The following is a 13445-nucleotide window of genomic DNA, read 5'->3' as shown; positions in this document are numbered from 1 at the left end:
TTAAAACTTGTTAATTCTATCAACTGGGGTCTAAATTTCCTTACATCTAGTATTACACAAGTGGTCTCACGTCATTCTTGAATCGGGTATATAGGGTCATGGGCAGTGATCACACCTACAAGCCCATTTTTCTCTTAAGTTAAAAAAGAAAAGGTCAAATGCCAAGTTATCAAAATTTAAGCTCACAAACGAAGACATATGTGCTAGACTATTGGAAATATTTGTGTGTGTGAGTGAGTGAATATCCAATTCTAACAGGTTTCAATTATTCAACACATTTACCATGAAACATATAAATTGTTAGGTTTCAATTCAACACATTTAGCATGACACAAATAAATGTGTGTATCATTTCAATTATATTGGAGTTTGGACTTACTTGTCCATGGTTTTTGTACGTTGTGTATTTCTGGGAAATCACAAAAAGTTGTACATCTACGCTTGTATAATATGCATATTTTGGATTATATTATTTTATAATATATGCTTATTATTAAAAATTTATATATATATATATATAAAAGGATTTTATTTGTGATCCATTTAAAGCATAGTGTTTAAAGGTAAAATTTTGCAATCGTACTTGTTAGCTTGTTGGAGAGCATTCAATAAAAGAAAAAATGATAATGGATGTGACATGAAATCCGCTGTCGCACATTGGCAATTCTTAATAATTAAGAATCCAGGTCCAAATCTTGGCAGCGGAAACTCTATTTTTTTTTTTTTTAGTGATTTTATTAGGCCCGCTTAAATTAAAAATAATTAAATAAATGGTAAAAAAAAAAAATTATACTCCCCACTTAATTATTGACTCATTTGCAATTCTCCCTCTGACAGGAAACTCTTTTTTTTTTTAAGTGATTTTATTGGGCCCGCTTAAATTAAAAATAATTGAATAAATGGTAAAAAAAAAAGGTTAATTATACTCCCCACTTAATTATTGACTCATTTGCAATTCTCCCTTTGACAAGAGACGGTAATCAATTCAGTATGGATTATGGAATATTAAGGGAATAATGGTTGATTTTATAATTTTGGAGGGCATTATAATGACCCAATAAATGAAAAAAATTGAAATTAATTCTATTTTTATAAAGGGTAAAATTAAAGTATAGTACCTTAAATTTTTTATTTAAAATTTTGATGTTCGTCCAATTTAATCCTCCAAACAAACAGCGTTAAATTTTTTTTTTTTTTTTTTTTTCCGGTCTCCTTCTTTTTCCTGTACCGCACCTGCAAAAGAACCCTTTAAATTTTTTTTTTTTTTTTTTTTTTCCGGTCTCCTTCTTTTTCCTGTACCGCACCTGCAAAAGAACCCAGCTTCAGATCTAGTGTTAGAATAGTTAAAGTTATGGTTTCCAAATCACCGTGGTGACAATTGAGAATGTTTACTTTAGAAAAGACAATTGTGAATTGTGTAATCCAAAGCATGAGATTTTTATCCATTATTATAATGTGTCTAGAAAAGACTGACTATTTATTAGGAGCTCAAAGTTCTACCGAGGAATGAATCCCTCGAGACCAAAAAAAAAAATCCCACTAGACAACCATGTCTAATAATTTATAATTTTTCCTAAAGCATGGCAAAAAACAAATTGTTGATCCCGTAGATTTAGGTTCTTAAGAAAAAGAAAAATTGTTGACCAACGTTTTCAGATTTACAGCTAACAGGCACTGATCATGATTCTCCATATGGATCATATTATATACTTAACTAAAAGATACAATATACAACAGCCACTAAAAGCTCATTGACTTCCTCGTGGTTCGTAAAAAATTTCACACTATAAATTGTATAAATTTTTGTTGGGTTCACCACGTCTCTGCTACATTTTCTAATCACTAAAAGTGGTTTTTATTTATATATAAGATGACAGGAGCTAGCCATAACACTTGTGCATTGCAAAACAAATGTGTCAGCTTGAGCAAAACAGGACTCAAGTTTCTTGCATGACAAGAACCTTGATTCGCTAAAGCCTAAAGGTAAAGTGAATTTCTGGTTTTCTTGTAACACAAGTATTAAATTACTATTAATCACTGTCTTCTTAGAGTTCCGTACTTACAAATCAAATATACTGTAACTTATACAATTTGTTTGTCTTTTAATTTCTTTTTTCTTGTCCTGCTTGGATTGTAATGAAAAGCACATGTATTTAGAATAGAGTGGTTCATAATTATACATTCGAACTTATTTTAGTTATATATTTAGCTTCATCTTTTGGTTTCTAGGTGTATATTTGTTTATTACATACTTTATCGGTAATAAGTTTCAATTTGTCTTCATCTGAAAATTTACTTCTCCCTTCCCAACTCCCTCCCTTCTTTAGTGTCCGCAATGTAATTTTTGTAGTGCAAAAAATGAAACACTGCAAGTCAAATAGTGAGGGAAATGCAGTAGAGACTTAAGAAAAGGCAAAGAGGAGGATGTGTGAGAGAGAATGTTGGAGATTTATGTGTTTGGCCTTAGAGACTTAAGTCAAACAAAAAATCCAAATGGCAACATCTTTACATTTGGTTCTATGTGTAATAATGAATCCATTGAAGAGCATACATAGTGGATTATCTGTAGGCTAATTGTAGGCTTTGTTTGGTTGGGAGGATGGAAAAATGAGATGGTAGAAAATGTAGAGAATATAGAAAAATGGGAAGATAGAAAGTATTTTAGTTTTCCATTCAACCAAACAGACCATTAGGCTTTATGCTAGTTGCACTAAAAGCAGGATTAGATTAGCTAGTAAAATGAACATGCACCAGGATAACACAATAAAATGTACTGAGTCTTGACTAGGATACAATAGGCTTTGGCTTTGATATTGATGGGATGTATATGGAGCCATAGCTGTACATTGTCTTGGGATATTCTAGTGGCACTTGAGGGCATGTGTTGGCTATTCTAGTGGTGGTTCTTACATACTCTTGTAGATCGGCTTCCTAGGGATAGAATCATGTGGTTTGGTAACGAAAAATAATGTTTTAGAAGGGGAACGTCTAAAGTGGGCAATACCAAAGAAAGCTGATATTGCCAACAGAAGGAAGCATTGCTAATGCTATAAAGAAAGGACTCAGGAGTGAAGATACGGAATTAGGAATTTTAGACCAAAAACCCTTGCGGTTTACTTTTAGAGATCATCTACATTCATAGTGGAAAGCTTCAAACAACTACATCTTAAATATTAAACTTTGCCCCATTTGAAAAGTATATATAATAGACTAACCATTGGATTACAATACTTGTAGTGCAAATAAGAGAAGGATTTCTAGAACAATAAACTGAAACTAGGATAATATGAATGAATTGGCTTTCGCCAGGATAATACGAGGGCTATAGGAGTTGATATCTTTAACACGTTAAACTCTTGAGGATGGTTTGAAAGTGCAATTCCAGAATGCGGTTAACCAAACTACAAATTCCATATTTGAGTGTCAATTGGGATAAAAACAAAGGCTTTATTTCACACGAAATAAAAATAGTTTTGTAGGATTAATGTTGGTGAAATTTATGATGATAACCTATTTGTAATATATTAAGATATGGTTGTTAACATGTTTAAATTATTCACTTGTTTAATTGTTCTTTCCTGTTAGGCTCTATAAATTGGATTGCTTCTCAACAACATAAGGCTTCTTGTTAGAAGTTTCAGCTCTGAAAGAATAGGAATGGCAAAGGGTTTCTGGACTGTATTCTGTGGGAATTCTGAGTGTTCAAGTGAAGTTGGAAAGAGTTGCAGTTATGATTTTCTATCCATAATCGATCCAAATACATGCATCAACAATTGTTTGGTCATTTCTGTTAATTTCCTATTTCTGCTCATATTTGTATATTTGGTCCTTTTTAGATCATTCTTAAGGAAGAGAATAGAGCCATTACAGTCTAAACGCTTCTCTCCAATTCTGATTTTCTCAGCCATTTTCAGTGGTGGTCTGGGTTTGGCTTACTTGGGATCTGGGTTTTGGATATGTTATAAGGAACTCAATGCAACAGGAACCATCTTACCTTTGCATGGATGGCTAGTAATGCTATTCCAAGGGTTCACATGGTTGATGCTGGATTTTACAGTAATTATTGACAGCATACGCCTTCAGCACACCACAACTGCAAAGCCTTGTTCGATTGTAGCCCTCATGTATGCTGGATTCCTCTTCTTTTCATCTCTTTGGGTCATTATTGTGGAAAAAATGGCAACTATGGAGATGATATTGGATATTTTGTCCCTTCCCGGAGCAATCCTGCTTCTCTTGTGTGTTTTTCGGGGACACAAGCTAGTGGAAACTGATCCATACTTTAGTTATGATACTTCCTATGCACCTTTGCAAAGTGAAGACAACAATGCCAAAGGTGAAAATTATTTTAATGAAAATGTTACTCCTTTTGCAAAAGCCAGATTTCTTAGTACTATGACATTTTGGTGGTTGAATCCATTAATGAAGCAGGGTAAAGAGAAAATTCTCGAGGAAAGTGTTATTCCACAGTTAAGGCAGGAAGATCAGGCTCAAACATGCTACTTAATGTTTAAGGAGCAACTAAACAAGCAGAAACAAAAGGCAACATATGAATCTCCTTCAATGTTCTCTGTTATATTTTCCTGCCATAAAAGAGAAATTTTAATTTCTGGATTTTTTGCATTGATCAAGGTCCTCACAGTGTCCACTGGTCCATTGTTTCTTAAAGCCTTCATTGAGATCGCAGATGGCAAAGAAGCTTTTAAATATGAGGGTTATGCACTGGCCGGAGGACTCTTCGTGGCAAAGTGTTTAGAGTCATTCTCTGAGAGGCAGTGGTTCTTCCGAACCAGATTGATTGGTCTCCAGGTAAGATCCTCCTTGTCTGCAACTATTTATCAAAAGCAACTGCAACTCTCAAATGCTGCTAAGGTTACTCATTCTCCTAGCCAGATAATGAATTATGTCACAGTAGATGCCTATAGAATAGGTGAATTCCCATACTGGTTCCATCAGATATGGTCAACAATAATTCAGCTATGTATTGCTTTATCTATTGTTTACTATGCTATGGGGCTGGCAACTGTTGGAGCTTTAATTGTAATCATACTAACTGTGATTGCAACTTCTCCATTAGCCAAATTGCAGCATAAGTATCAGACCAAGCTTATGGTGGCACAAGATAAGAGGCTAATGGCCATTACAGAAGCTCTTACAAATATGAAGGTCTTGAAGTTGTATGCCTGGGAGAAACATTTTAAGAATGTCATAGAAGTGTTAAGGAAAGAAGAATCCAAGTGGATACTACCAGTTTTATCACAAAAGGGGCATTATGTGTCTTTATTTTGGTCATCTCAGATTTTAGTATCAACTGCCACCTTTTGGTCATGCTACTTCCTTGGAATTCCACTTTCTACTAGTAATGTATTCATGTTCCTATCAAGTCTACGCATTGTTCAAGAGCCTATTAGGATGATCCCTGATGTTGCAGGAGTTTTCATCGAAGCAAAGGTTTCATTAACCCGAATTGTGAAGTTTCTTGAGGCGCCTGAGTTGGAGAACAGAAATACAAGGCAAAAGTGCAATGGGAAAGAGCAAGAGCACTCCATATTTATGAGGGCCAGTGAAATATCTTGGGAGACTGATTCAGAAAATTTCATACTAAGAAACATTAACTTGTTTGTGAAACCAGGAGAAAATGTAGCTATTTGTGGAGAGGTTGGATCAGGTAAATCTACCCTTCTAGCTGCAATTCTTGGAGAGGTGCCAAACATCAAGGGCATGGTAAGTAATCATTTATTCCTTATCCATGAAGGAGACTAAGCCCTCAACTAGATAATTGTATATTTTGAAATTTTCATGAGACTTAGGATTTCCCCCTACAAAATTTCTAGAGCATACGACATTTTCCTGATTAATTATATGCATCAATTACATGTAGATTTCAAAATTCATAAATGATAAAAGAATTAATAAAGCTTCTGGATCTATATTTTCAGGTTACCGCCTATGGAAAGATAGCATATGTTTCTCAGACATCCTGGATCCAAACAGGGTCTATACAAGAAAACATTCTGTTTGGGTCCCCCATGGATATGCTTAGATATCAAGAAGTGCTTAGAAGATGTTCCCTAATAAAAGACCTTGAGATGCTTCCATATGGTGATCTCACAGAAATAGGAGAAAGAGGAGTTACTCTGAGCGGTGGACAAAAGCAGCGTGTTCAACTTGCACGTGCACTCTATCAGGATGCAGATGTATATCTCTTGGATGATCCATTCAGCGCGGTTGATGCACATACTTCCACTACACTATTTCATGTAATTTTTACTTCCATCCAATATGATTTTTCTAGCAATACTCTTTCTTTCTTTCAAGGAAAGAAACATCTAATATGCCTTGTGTCCAGGAATATGTGATGGGAGCTCTATCTAGGAAGACAGTCTTGCTGGTGACTCACCAAGTTGACTTCCTTCCTGCATTTGATTCTGTTTTGGTTGGTATACCAGTGAAATTGTGCTGTTTTCTCAATGTCTTTCATTTATTTATTAGTTTTAGTTGGGGTTACTTTCACCATTATGGTTCTGATACCTTAAAAATAACTGATAGATTTCATTTTCCAATTTTACTAAACATTTTCAATTATCTACTAGAGTGTTGTGAAAAACTTTAGGACTAAATAAACTTCAATTTTTTGGCAGTTTATGACTAAAGGGGCTATACTAAAAGCGTATAAATATGATGAGTTGGCGGCTTCTAGTCAAGAATTTCAAAATCTTGTCAGTGCACACCATGACACTGTTGGTTTTGAGAGACAAACCAAGTATGCTTCTTTTAGAAAATTTGAACCCTCCAAAAGTGAAATCAAGAAGAATTATAACAAGAAGCAATTAATGTCATCTCCAGGAGATCAATTGATTAATCAAGAAGAAAGAGAAACAGGAGACACTGGTTTTAAGCCTTACTTACAGTATCTGAATATGAACAAGGGCTTTTTGTACTTCTCCTTGACAACCATATGCCATATCATATTCATAGTTGTTCAAATTATTCAAAGCTACTGGTTAGCAGCTCACATCCAGGATTCTCATGTAAATAGAGTAGAACTTATCACAGTTTACTCAGTGATTGCATGTATCCTAGTACTTTTTTTGTTTCTTAGATCCTTTTACGTAGTTACTTTAAGTTTTGGGGCATCGCGTTTGATCTTTTCTACACTGATGACCTCTCTTTTCCGGGCGCCAATGTCATTTTATGACTCAACACCTCTGGGAAGGATTCTCAACCGGGTAAGAGTTCAAAACTAAAAGTTATATGCTTTCCTTAAGAAAAACACAGTTGGACTTACACTAATGGTTACTTTTACAGGTATCGTCTGATTTGACTGTCATCGACCTTGATGTGGCTTTCAAATTAAGTTTCGCTCTTGGGGCATCTATGATTATGTACACTAGCTATGCAGTATTAGCTCTTCTAACCTGGCCAATCTTGTTTCTCATAATTCCCATGGTTTATCTAACTATACTGTTACAGGTAATACATGCACCAATAACAATTAACAACATGATTCTTTCAAAAAAAATTTATATTTATTGAAAGGGAACATTACCTTGTCCATGTCTCTGGTAACTATTTTGACATATTGCATGACCTATGTATTTACTTGGGGCGTGGCATCAGTGCATTCTCAATTCTCCAATTGGTGGTTTAGTACTTTGTTTTCCAATAGCTTGACATTTAAGATGTTAGTATTTTCTAATACACTGGTTGTCAACTGACATAAGTTAAAACTCTAGATTTTCTATGTTTCTGAATGTTTACCACATTCTTTGATGTCCTAATGAAATACTTACAAAATAGAAAACTCCATCCACATCCAGAGGTGTCTTCCTTTTCCTATTATCTACAGCATTCTCAACAAATAAATACTGAACTTGTTTCTGTTTGGAAATATAGAGATACTACTTTGCTTCTGCAAAAGAATTGATGCGAACAGATGGTACAACCAAGTCTTTAATCGCCAGCCATCTTGCTGAATCCATTGCTGGAGCCATGACAATTAGAGCTTTTGGAGAGGAGGATCGGTTCTTTGTAAAGAACTTGAACCTTATTGACAGAAACGCAAGTCCATGCTTTCATAATTTTTCAGCAAACGAATGGCTGATCCAACGTGTGGAAATTCTATGTGCAATTGTTCTCTCATTCTCAGCACTTTCCATGACTTTGCTTCATCTTGGAGCTTCTGCCTCTGGTTAGTACTATCAACTTAACCCAATTGAATTTAAATAATCTTATATGTTTCAGTTAAATTCTTGCGATGCTACTACATATCATGATTATTAATTCTCTAAGCTTCAGACTCAACATATGCATTTCTTATAAGCAACATATAAATCCAACCCCTCCAACTAGTAATACAACCCATGCCTATACACTCGGACCAATTACAACCCAGGCTGCCACTAAAAATACCACTATTCCATTTTCTCTGTCCCAGTAATGGAAGTGGTCTGCTTCTTCTATGAGTATGTACAAACCATCTTAACTGAAGCTCCTTCATCTTTTTTATTTTATCATTTGGGCATTCCTTAGGATTCCTTGCATGAATTAGTCACTCCAAAATTTGACTTCTTTATGGTTCTACCCTCACATCCTTTTGCTTAGTCAACCAAAGGCATCTGTTGGTTTTGCGTTAGCAATATGCCCTGACATGCTACAAAATTTGGGATTTATAAAATCATGGATGGTTAGTACAAAGATACAATTTATTTTGCTTCTAAAATATAATTGAGCAAGCTATATTACTGATATTGGAGGCTAGTTTATAAATCTCTCTATACTGTATTTTCTAACCAACATTTACTATGTGATGGCAGGATATGTTGGCATGGCACTGTCATATGGTCTTTCATTGAATGTATATGTTGTTTTTTTTGTCCTAAACTGGAGCTTGCTAGAAACTTCAATTACATCTGTAGAAAGGCTAGAACAATACATGCATATTCCTAGTGAAGCTGCAGAAGAAATAGAAGGACACCAACCCATGCACAATTGGCCTGCTGTTGGACAAGTGAAAATATGTGATTTGAAGGTAAACCAAAGAAAAGAAATTGCAAAGAGTATTACTCTATACATCAACAAGTTCTTGAATTATGGAAATGTAATTATTATTATTATTTGGCATCAATCAGGTGAGGTATCGGCCCAATGCTCCGCGAGTTCTTCAGGGTATAAGTTGCGTTTTTGAAGGAGGGCACAAAATTGGGATCGTTGGCCGGACTGGTAGTGGAAAGACAACTCTTATTAGTGCTTTGTTTCGTCTGGTAGAGCCAACTGAGGGAATGATCATTATAGATGGAATTGACATTTCTACAATTGGGCTTCATGATCTAAGATCACGCCTAGGAATCATACCACAAGATCCAACACTCTTTAGTGGGTCAGTGAGATACAATCTAGACCCCCTATCAAATCATACTGATCAGGAAATATGGGAGGTAAGGCTTTTATAACATATTTTAATTATTAGGATGGATTGAGAAATGTGCATTGCAATCTACCTTGTTCAGATGCTCTTTTGCATTATTACACTCTTTTAATAATAGCTGGATTCAATATTTATAGTCATATGGCAAGTTCTAGAAAATGTTATTCAATTTCGATGTTTTGTCAACTTGTAGCGGTTAAAGGAAACTGATTGCCATCATATCAACATCCAAGAACTAATAACAGTTTTACTTTGCTTACTCTTTAGAATTAGCTCAGAGTATTTATTATTATGTTACAGGTTCTAGGAAAATGTCAGCTTCGAGAGGCTATTTGTGGAAAAGAGGAGGGCCTGGATTCCTTAGGTAAAAAATTGTGTATGTAAGTTGTCATTTCCTTTGGTTAGAAAATCACAACTAATAATCTACATTGCAGTAATGCAAGATGGATCAAATTGGAGCCTTGGACAACGACAATTATTTTGTTTGGGACGTGCGTTACTTAAGAGAAGTCAGATACTAGTGCTTGATGAAGCCACCGCATCAATTGACAATGCTACAGACTCTCTTATTCAGAAAACTATACGAACCGAATTCACAAACTGCACTGTAATAACAGTGGCCCATCGGATACCAACTATCATGGACTGCACTAAGGTGCTTGCTATTAGCGATGGTGAGTGATGTACCCCTGAGTTCTTGTTAAAGAACTATACCATCTTATCAACTATAGTGGATTTGATATATTATTTTGCATTACCAGGGAATGTAGCAGAGTATGATGAACCATTAAAGCTGATGAACACGGAGGGGTCACTTTTTGGTCAGCTTGTCAAGGAATATTGGTCTCATCCTGCAAGTGGAAGTGTTTACTCAGAAGATTTCTAACGAAGCTTACTAGATGCAACAACTGGGTATAATGGTTTTCTCAATGTCCTAGCAAGACTATGCATCATGTAATCGGAAATACAAAATTAAGCTGCTGCTAGGAAATGCCCATGTGCAGTTTCTTCAAGCCTTGTTAGTAATTGGGTTGAAATATACCTTTGGTTCCTAAACCCATCACCCAAATGTCATGTTATGCATCAAGTTAGTCCTTGTATTTTTCAAAATGAGTCGTTTAATCATTTGGAATGAGTGAAATTGTTGATATATCTGTTTCTTAGTGAAAAATATTGTTTAAGGCTAGTGTTTAACCTTGCAACAATGATAAATTTATCAATTAAACACAACAAATAAAAATTATACACCCAACAGATATATATTTATATTAATCAACAGTCAAAGACTCAAAGCAATAAAGATACTGACACAAGGATTAATAAAGATACTGACACAAGGATTGGTCACGATGTGGAAAACAAGTGAAAACATTTACAATGGAAAAACCATTACAGGATGCAAATAGTCTTATAGAAAAATTCACACAAAAAAATACCATCAACAACTTACAAAACCTTTGCTAGCCTTGACTCTATGCAACCTCTGCAAATGACTCACTTGCCTTCAATAGTCCTAGAACATGTGAAATCTTGTTATATAGTGATTTCTTTTGATTTGGCTATGTGGTTTCAATCTCACAAACATTCAAACTAGGTCTGGGATTGACATAAGTGGGCTAATACATATTGTTTTTTTTAGGGTCTATATCTCTAATTTCTAATGTCTATTTTGCTTGTATTTTTAAGTCCAAAATGAAATAAGTTTGGCCCAAGTAGATATTTCATACTTTTCAACCCAAAAATGAAGGGGAAAAGCGAATTTTTGAGCCCCAAAAAAAAAAAAAAAAAAAGAATCTATGGTCCAAAAATGACTAAATTGGAAGAAATAGACTGATGTGAACTGAAATGGATCGAAGTAAACCAAATCATATTGAAGTGAACAAAAAGGGTTGACTTGAACCAATGTGGACTGAAATGCTAGTTGATGTGGCTCTAAATGAGCATAGCAATAATAAATGTCACGCTTTAACTTTTAAATATTATCAGTTGCAAACCCACACAATGTATGAAAAAAATGTAATCTAATTGTTTTACCCACAAACATTTTCCAAAGGGTCCCAATGTCTCCCATTGAAAAAAAATTCCCAAAATTTTATAACAAGTCTCAAAAGTAATAATAATTAATTTTTAAATGAAAATATATAAGTGAGTTTCTCTCTCCCACCCTAGAAGACCACTAAAATATTGGACTAATAGATATTCAACCCAATTGAAAAAATCCTTAAATTGTTCAATAATAAATAAAAAAAATTTAAAGCCCATTGAGTGGATTATCTATTATTAATAGTAAAAGAGATTTTTAGTAAAACCTAAATACAAAATTCTAATTAGTAAGTTTGCATTTAAACAAAAGAAGAATATTTTATTTTCTAAGTTACAAAATAAAAAGTTGAATAAATACTTTTTATGGAATAAATAAATGTTATTTAAATAAATTCTACTTAAAATTATCGCATTCCGGCACTACGTATGATGATTTGGAAAAGAAAGCATTCAAAGAGAGAGAAGAATAATAGGGTCTTATTTTTCTAGTGTTTTTTCCAAATAGAATGCGGAATAGTAATAATAAACCGACTAGCAATAAGGTTTAAAAAAAAAAAAAAAAAAGAATCTATGGTCCAAAAATGACTAAATTGGAAGAAATAGACTGATGTGAACTGAAATGGATCGAAGTAAACCAAATCATATTGAAGTGAACAAAAAGGGTTGACTTGAACCAATGTGGACTGAAATGCTAGTTGATGTGGCTCTAAATGAGCATAGCAATAATAAATGTCACGCTTTAACTTTTAAATATTATCAGTTGCAAACCCACACAATGTATGAAAAAAATGTAATCTAATTGTTTTACCCACAAACATTTTCCAAAGGGTCCCAATGTCTCCCATTGAAAAAAAATTCCCAAAATTTTATAACAAGTCTCAAAAGTAATAATAATTAATTTTTAAATGAAAATATATAAGTGAGTTTCTCTCTCCCACCCTAGAAGACCACTAAAATATTGGACTAATAGATATTCAACCCAATTGAAAAAATCCTTAAATTGTTCAATAATAAATAAAAAAAATTTAAAGCCCATTGAGTGGATTATCTATTATTAATAGTAAAAGAGATTTTTAGTAAAACCTAAATACAAAATTCTAATTAGTAAGTTTGCATTTAAACAAAAGAAGAATATTTTATTTTCTAAGTTACAAAATAAAAAGTTGAATAAATACTTTTTATGGAATAAATAAATGTTATTTAAATAAATTCTACTTAAAATTATCGCATTCCGGCACTACGTATGATGATTTGGAAAAGAAAGCATTCAAAGAGAGAGAAGAATAATAGGGTCTTATTTTTCTAGTGTTTTTTCCAAATAGAATGCGGAATAGTAATAATAAACCGACTAGCAATAAGGTTAAAAATTTAAACCTCCATTCTCCTAATTGTTGAAGGATAATATCAATGAATTGGGTCTATATATAATATGTTTCTGAATTAAACCCACCAAAAAAAAAAAAACTTGGTCATTGTCTTTGGTTTCCAAATTACATTGTTACATAGAGCAGAGAAAACAATGGAAGACAAAGGCAGCAACAATGGCAACCATACTACTTCCCCTTTGTTTACCAACAAAGAGCTTGAGGTCTGTGAAATCTTGCTTCAACTTCCTTCGGTAATCTTGCAATCTAAGAAGTTTAGCCGCTACACATTCAAAGTCGCCTGGGGTTGCACCAAACCAAGGTCCACTTTACCTTCAGTGCCAGCATGCATTGACAAGACTTCAAGAACTGAAAGTGAAAGTGAAACCCCAGTTTCTTGCTTGCCCCACAAGAAGCCAAAGAATTTGAAAAGGAAAAGAGATGACTTCTTGTTTGACATTATCAACCAGTTCACTAAACGTATAGAGTCGTTTAAGAAGGAGATAGCCAATGCGAAGAGTCATAATAATGAGAAGTTGAAAGAACTAAAAAAACAAGAACAAGAATTGATGAGTTCTTGCATGGCTCCACTTGGTATCCCTGATCTCAAT

General features: G+C 34.1%; 1 protein-coding gene across 1 annotated transcript; it reads left to right on the top strand.

Annotated features, from left to right (window-relative positions):
* Positions 1 to 1529: 1529 nt before the first annotated feature.
* On the top strand, positions 1530 to 10646 carry LOC111987383 (ABC transporter C family member 10). Its single transcript, XM_024019104.2, has 12 exons — positions 1530 to 1983; positions 3586 to 5724; positions 5940 to 6260; positions 6350 to 6436; positions 6642 to 7229; positions 7309 to 7473; positions 7897 to 8191; positions 8817 to 9031; positions 9132 to 9437; positions 9728 to 9791; positions 9862 to 10101; positions 10189 to 10646. Exons 2-12 carry the CDS (start codon positions 3658 to 3660, stop codon positions 10311 to 10313), a joined length of 4473 nt encoding a protein of 1490 aa, XP_023874872.2. The 5' UTR covers positions 1530 to 1983; positions 3586 to 3657; the 3' UTR covers positions 10314 to 10646.
* The last annotated feature ends 2799 nt before the right edge of the window (positions 10647 to 13445 follow it).

Source organism: Quercus suber, unplaced genomic scaffold, assembly GCF_002906115.3.
Source record: "Quercus suber isolate HL8 unplaced genomic scaffold, Cork oak 2.0 scaffold_412, whole genome shotgun sequence".
NCBI lineage: Eukaryota > Viridiplantae > Streptophyta > Magnoliopsida > Fagales > Fagaceae > Quercus > Quercus suber.
Note: the sequence above shows the minus strand (reverse complement) of the source record. Positions and strands in the feature narration are given on the sequence as shown.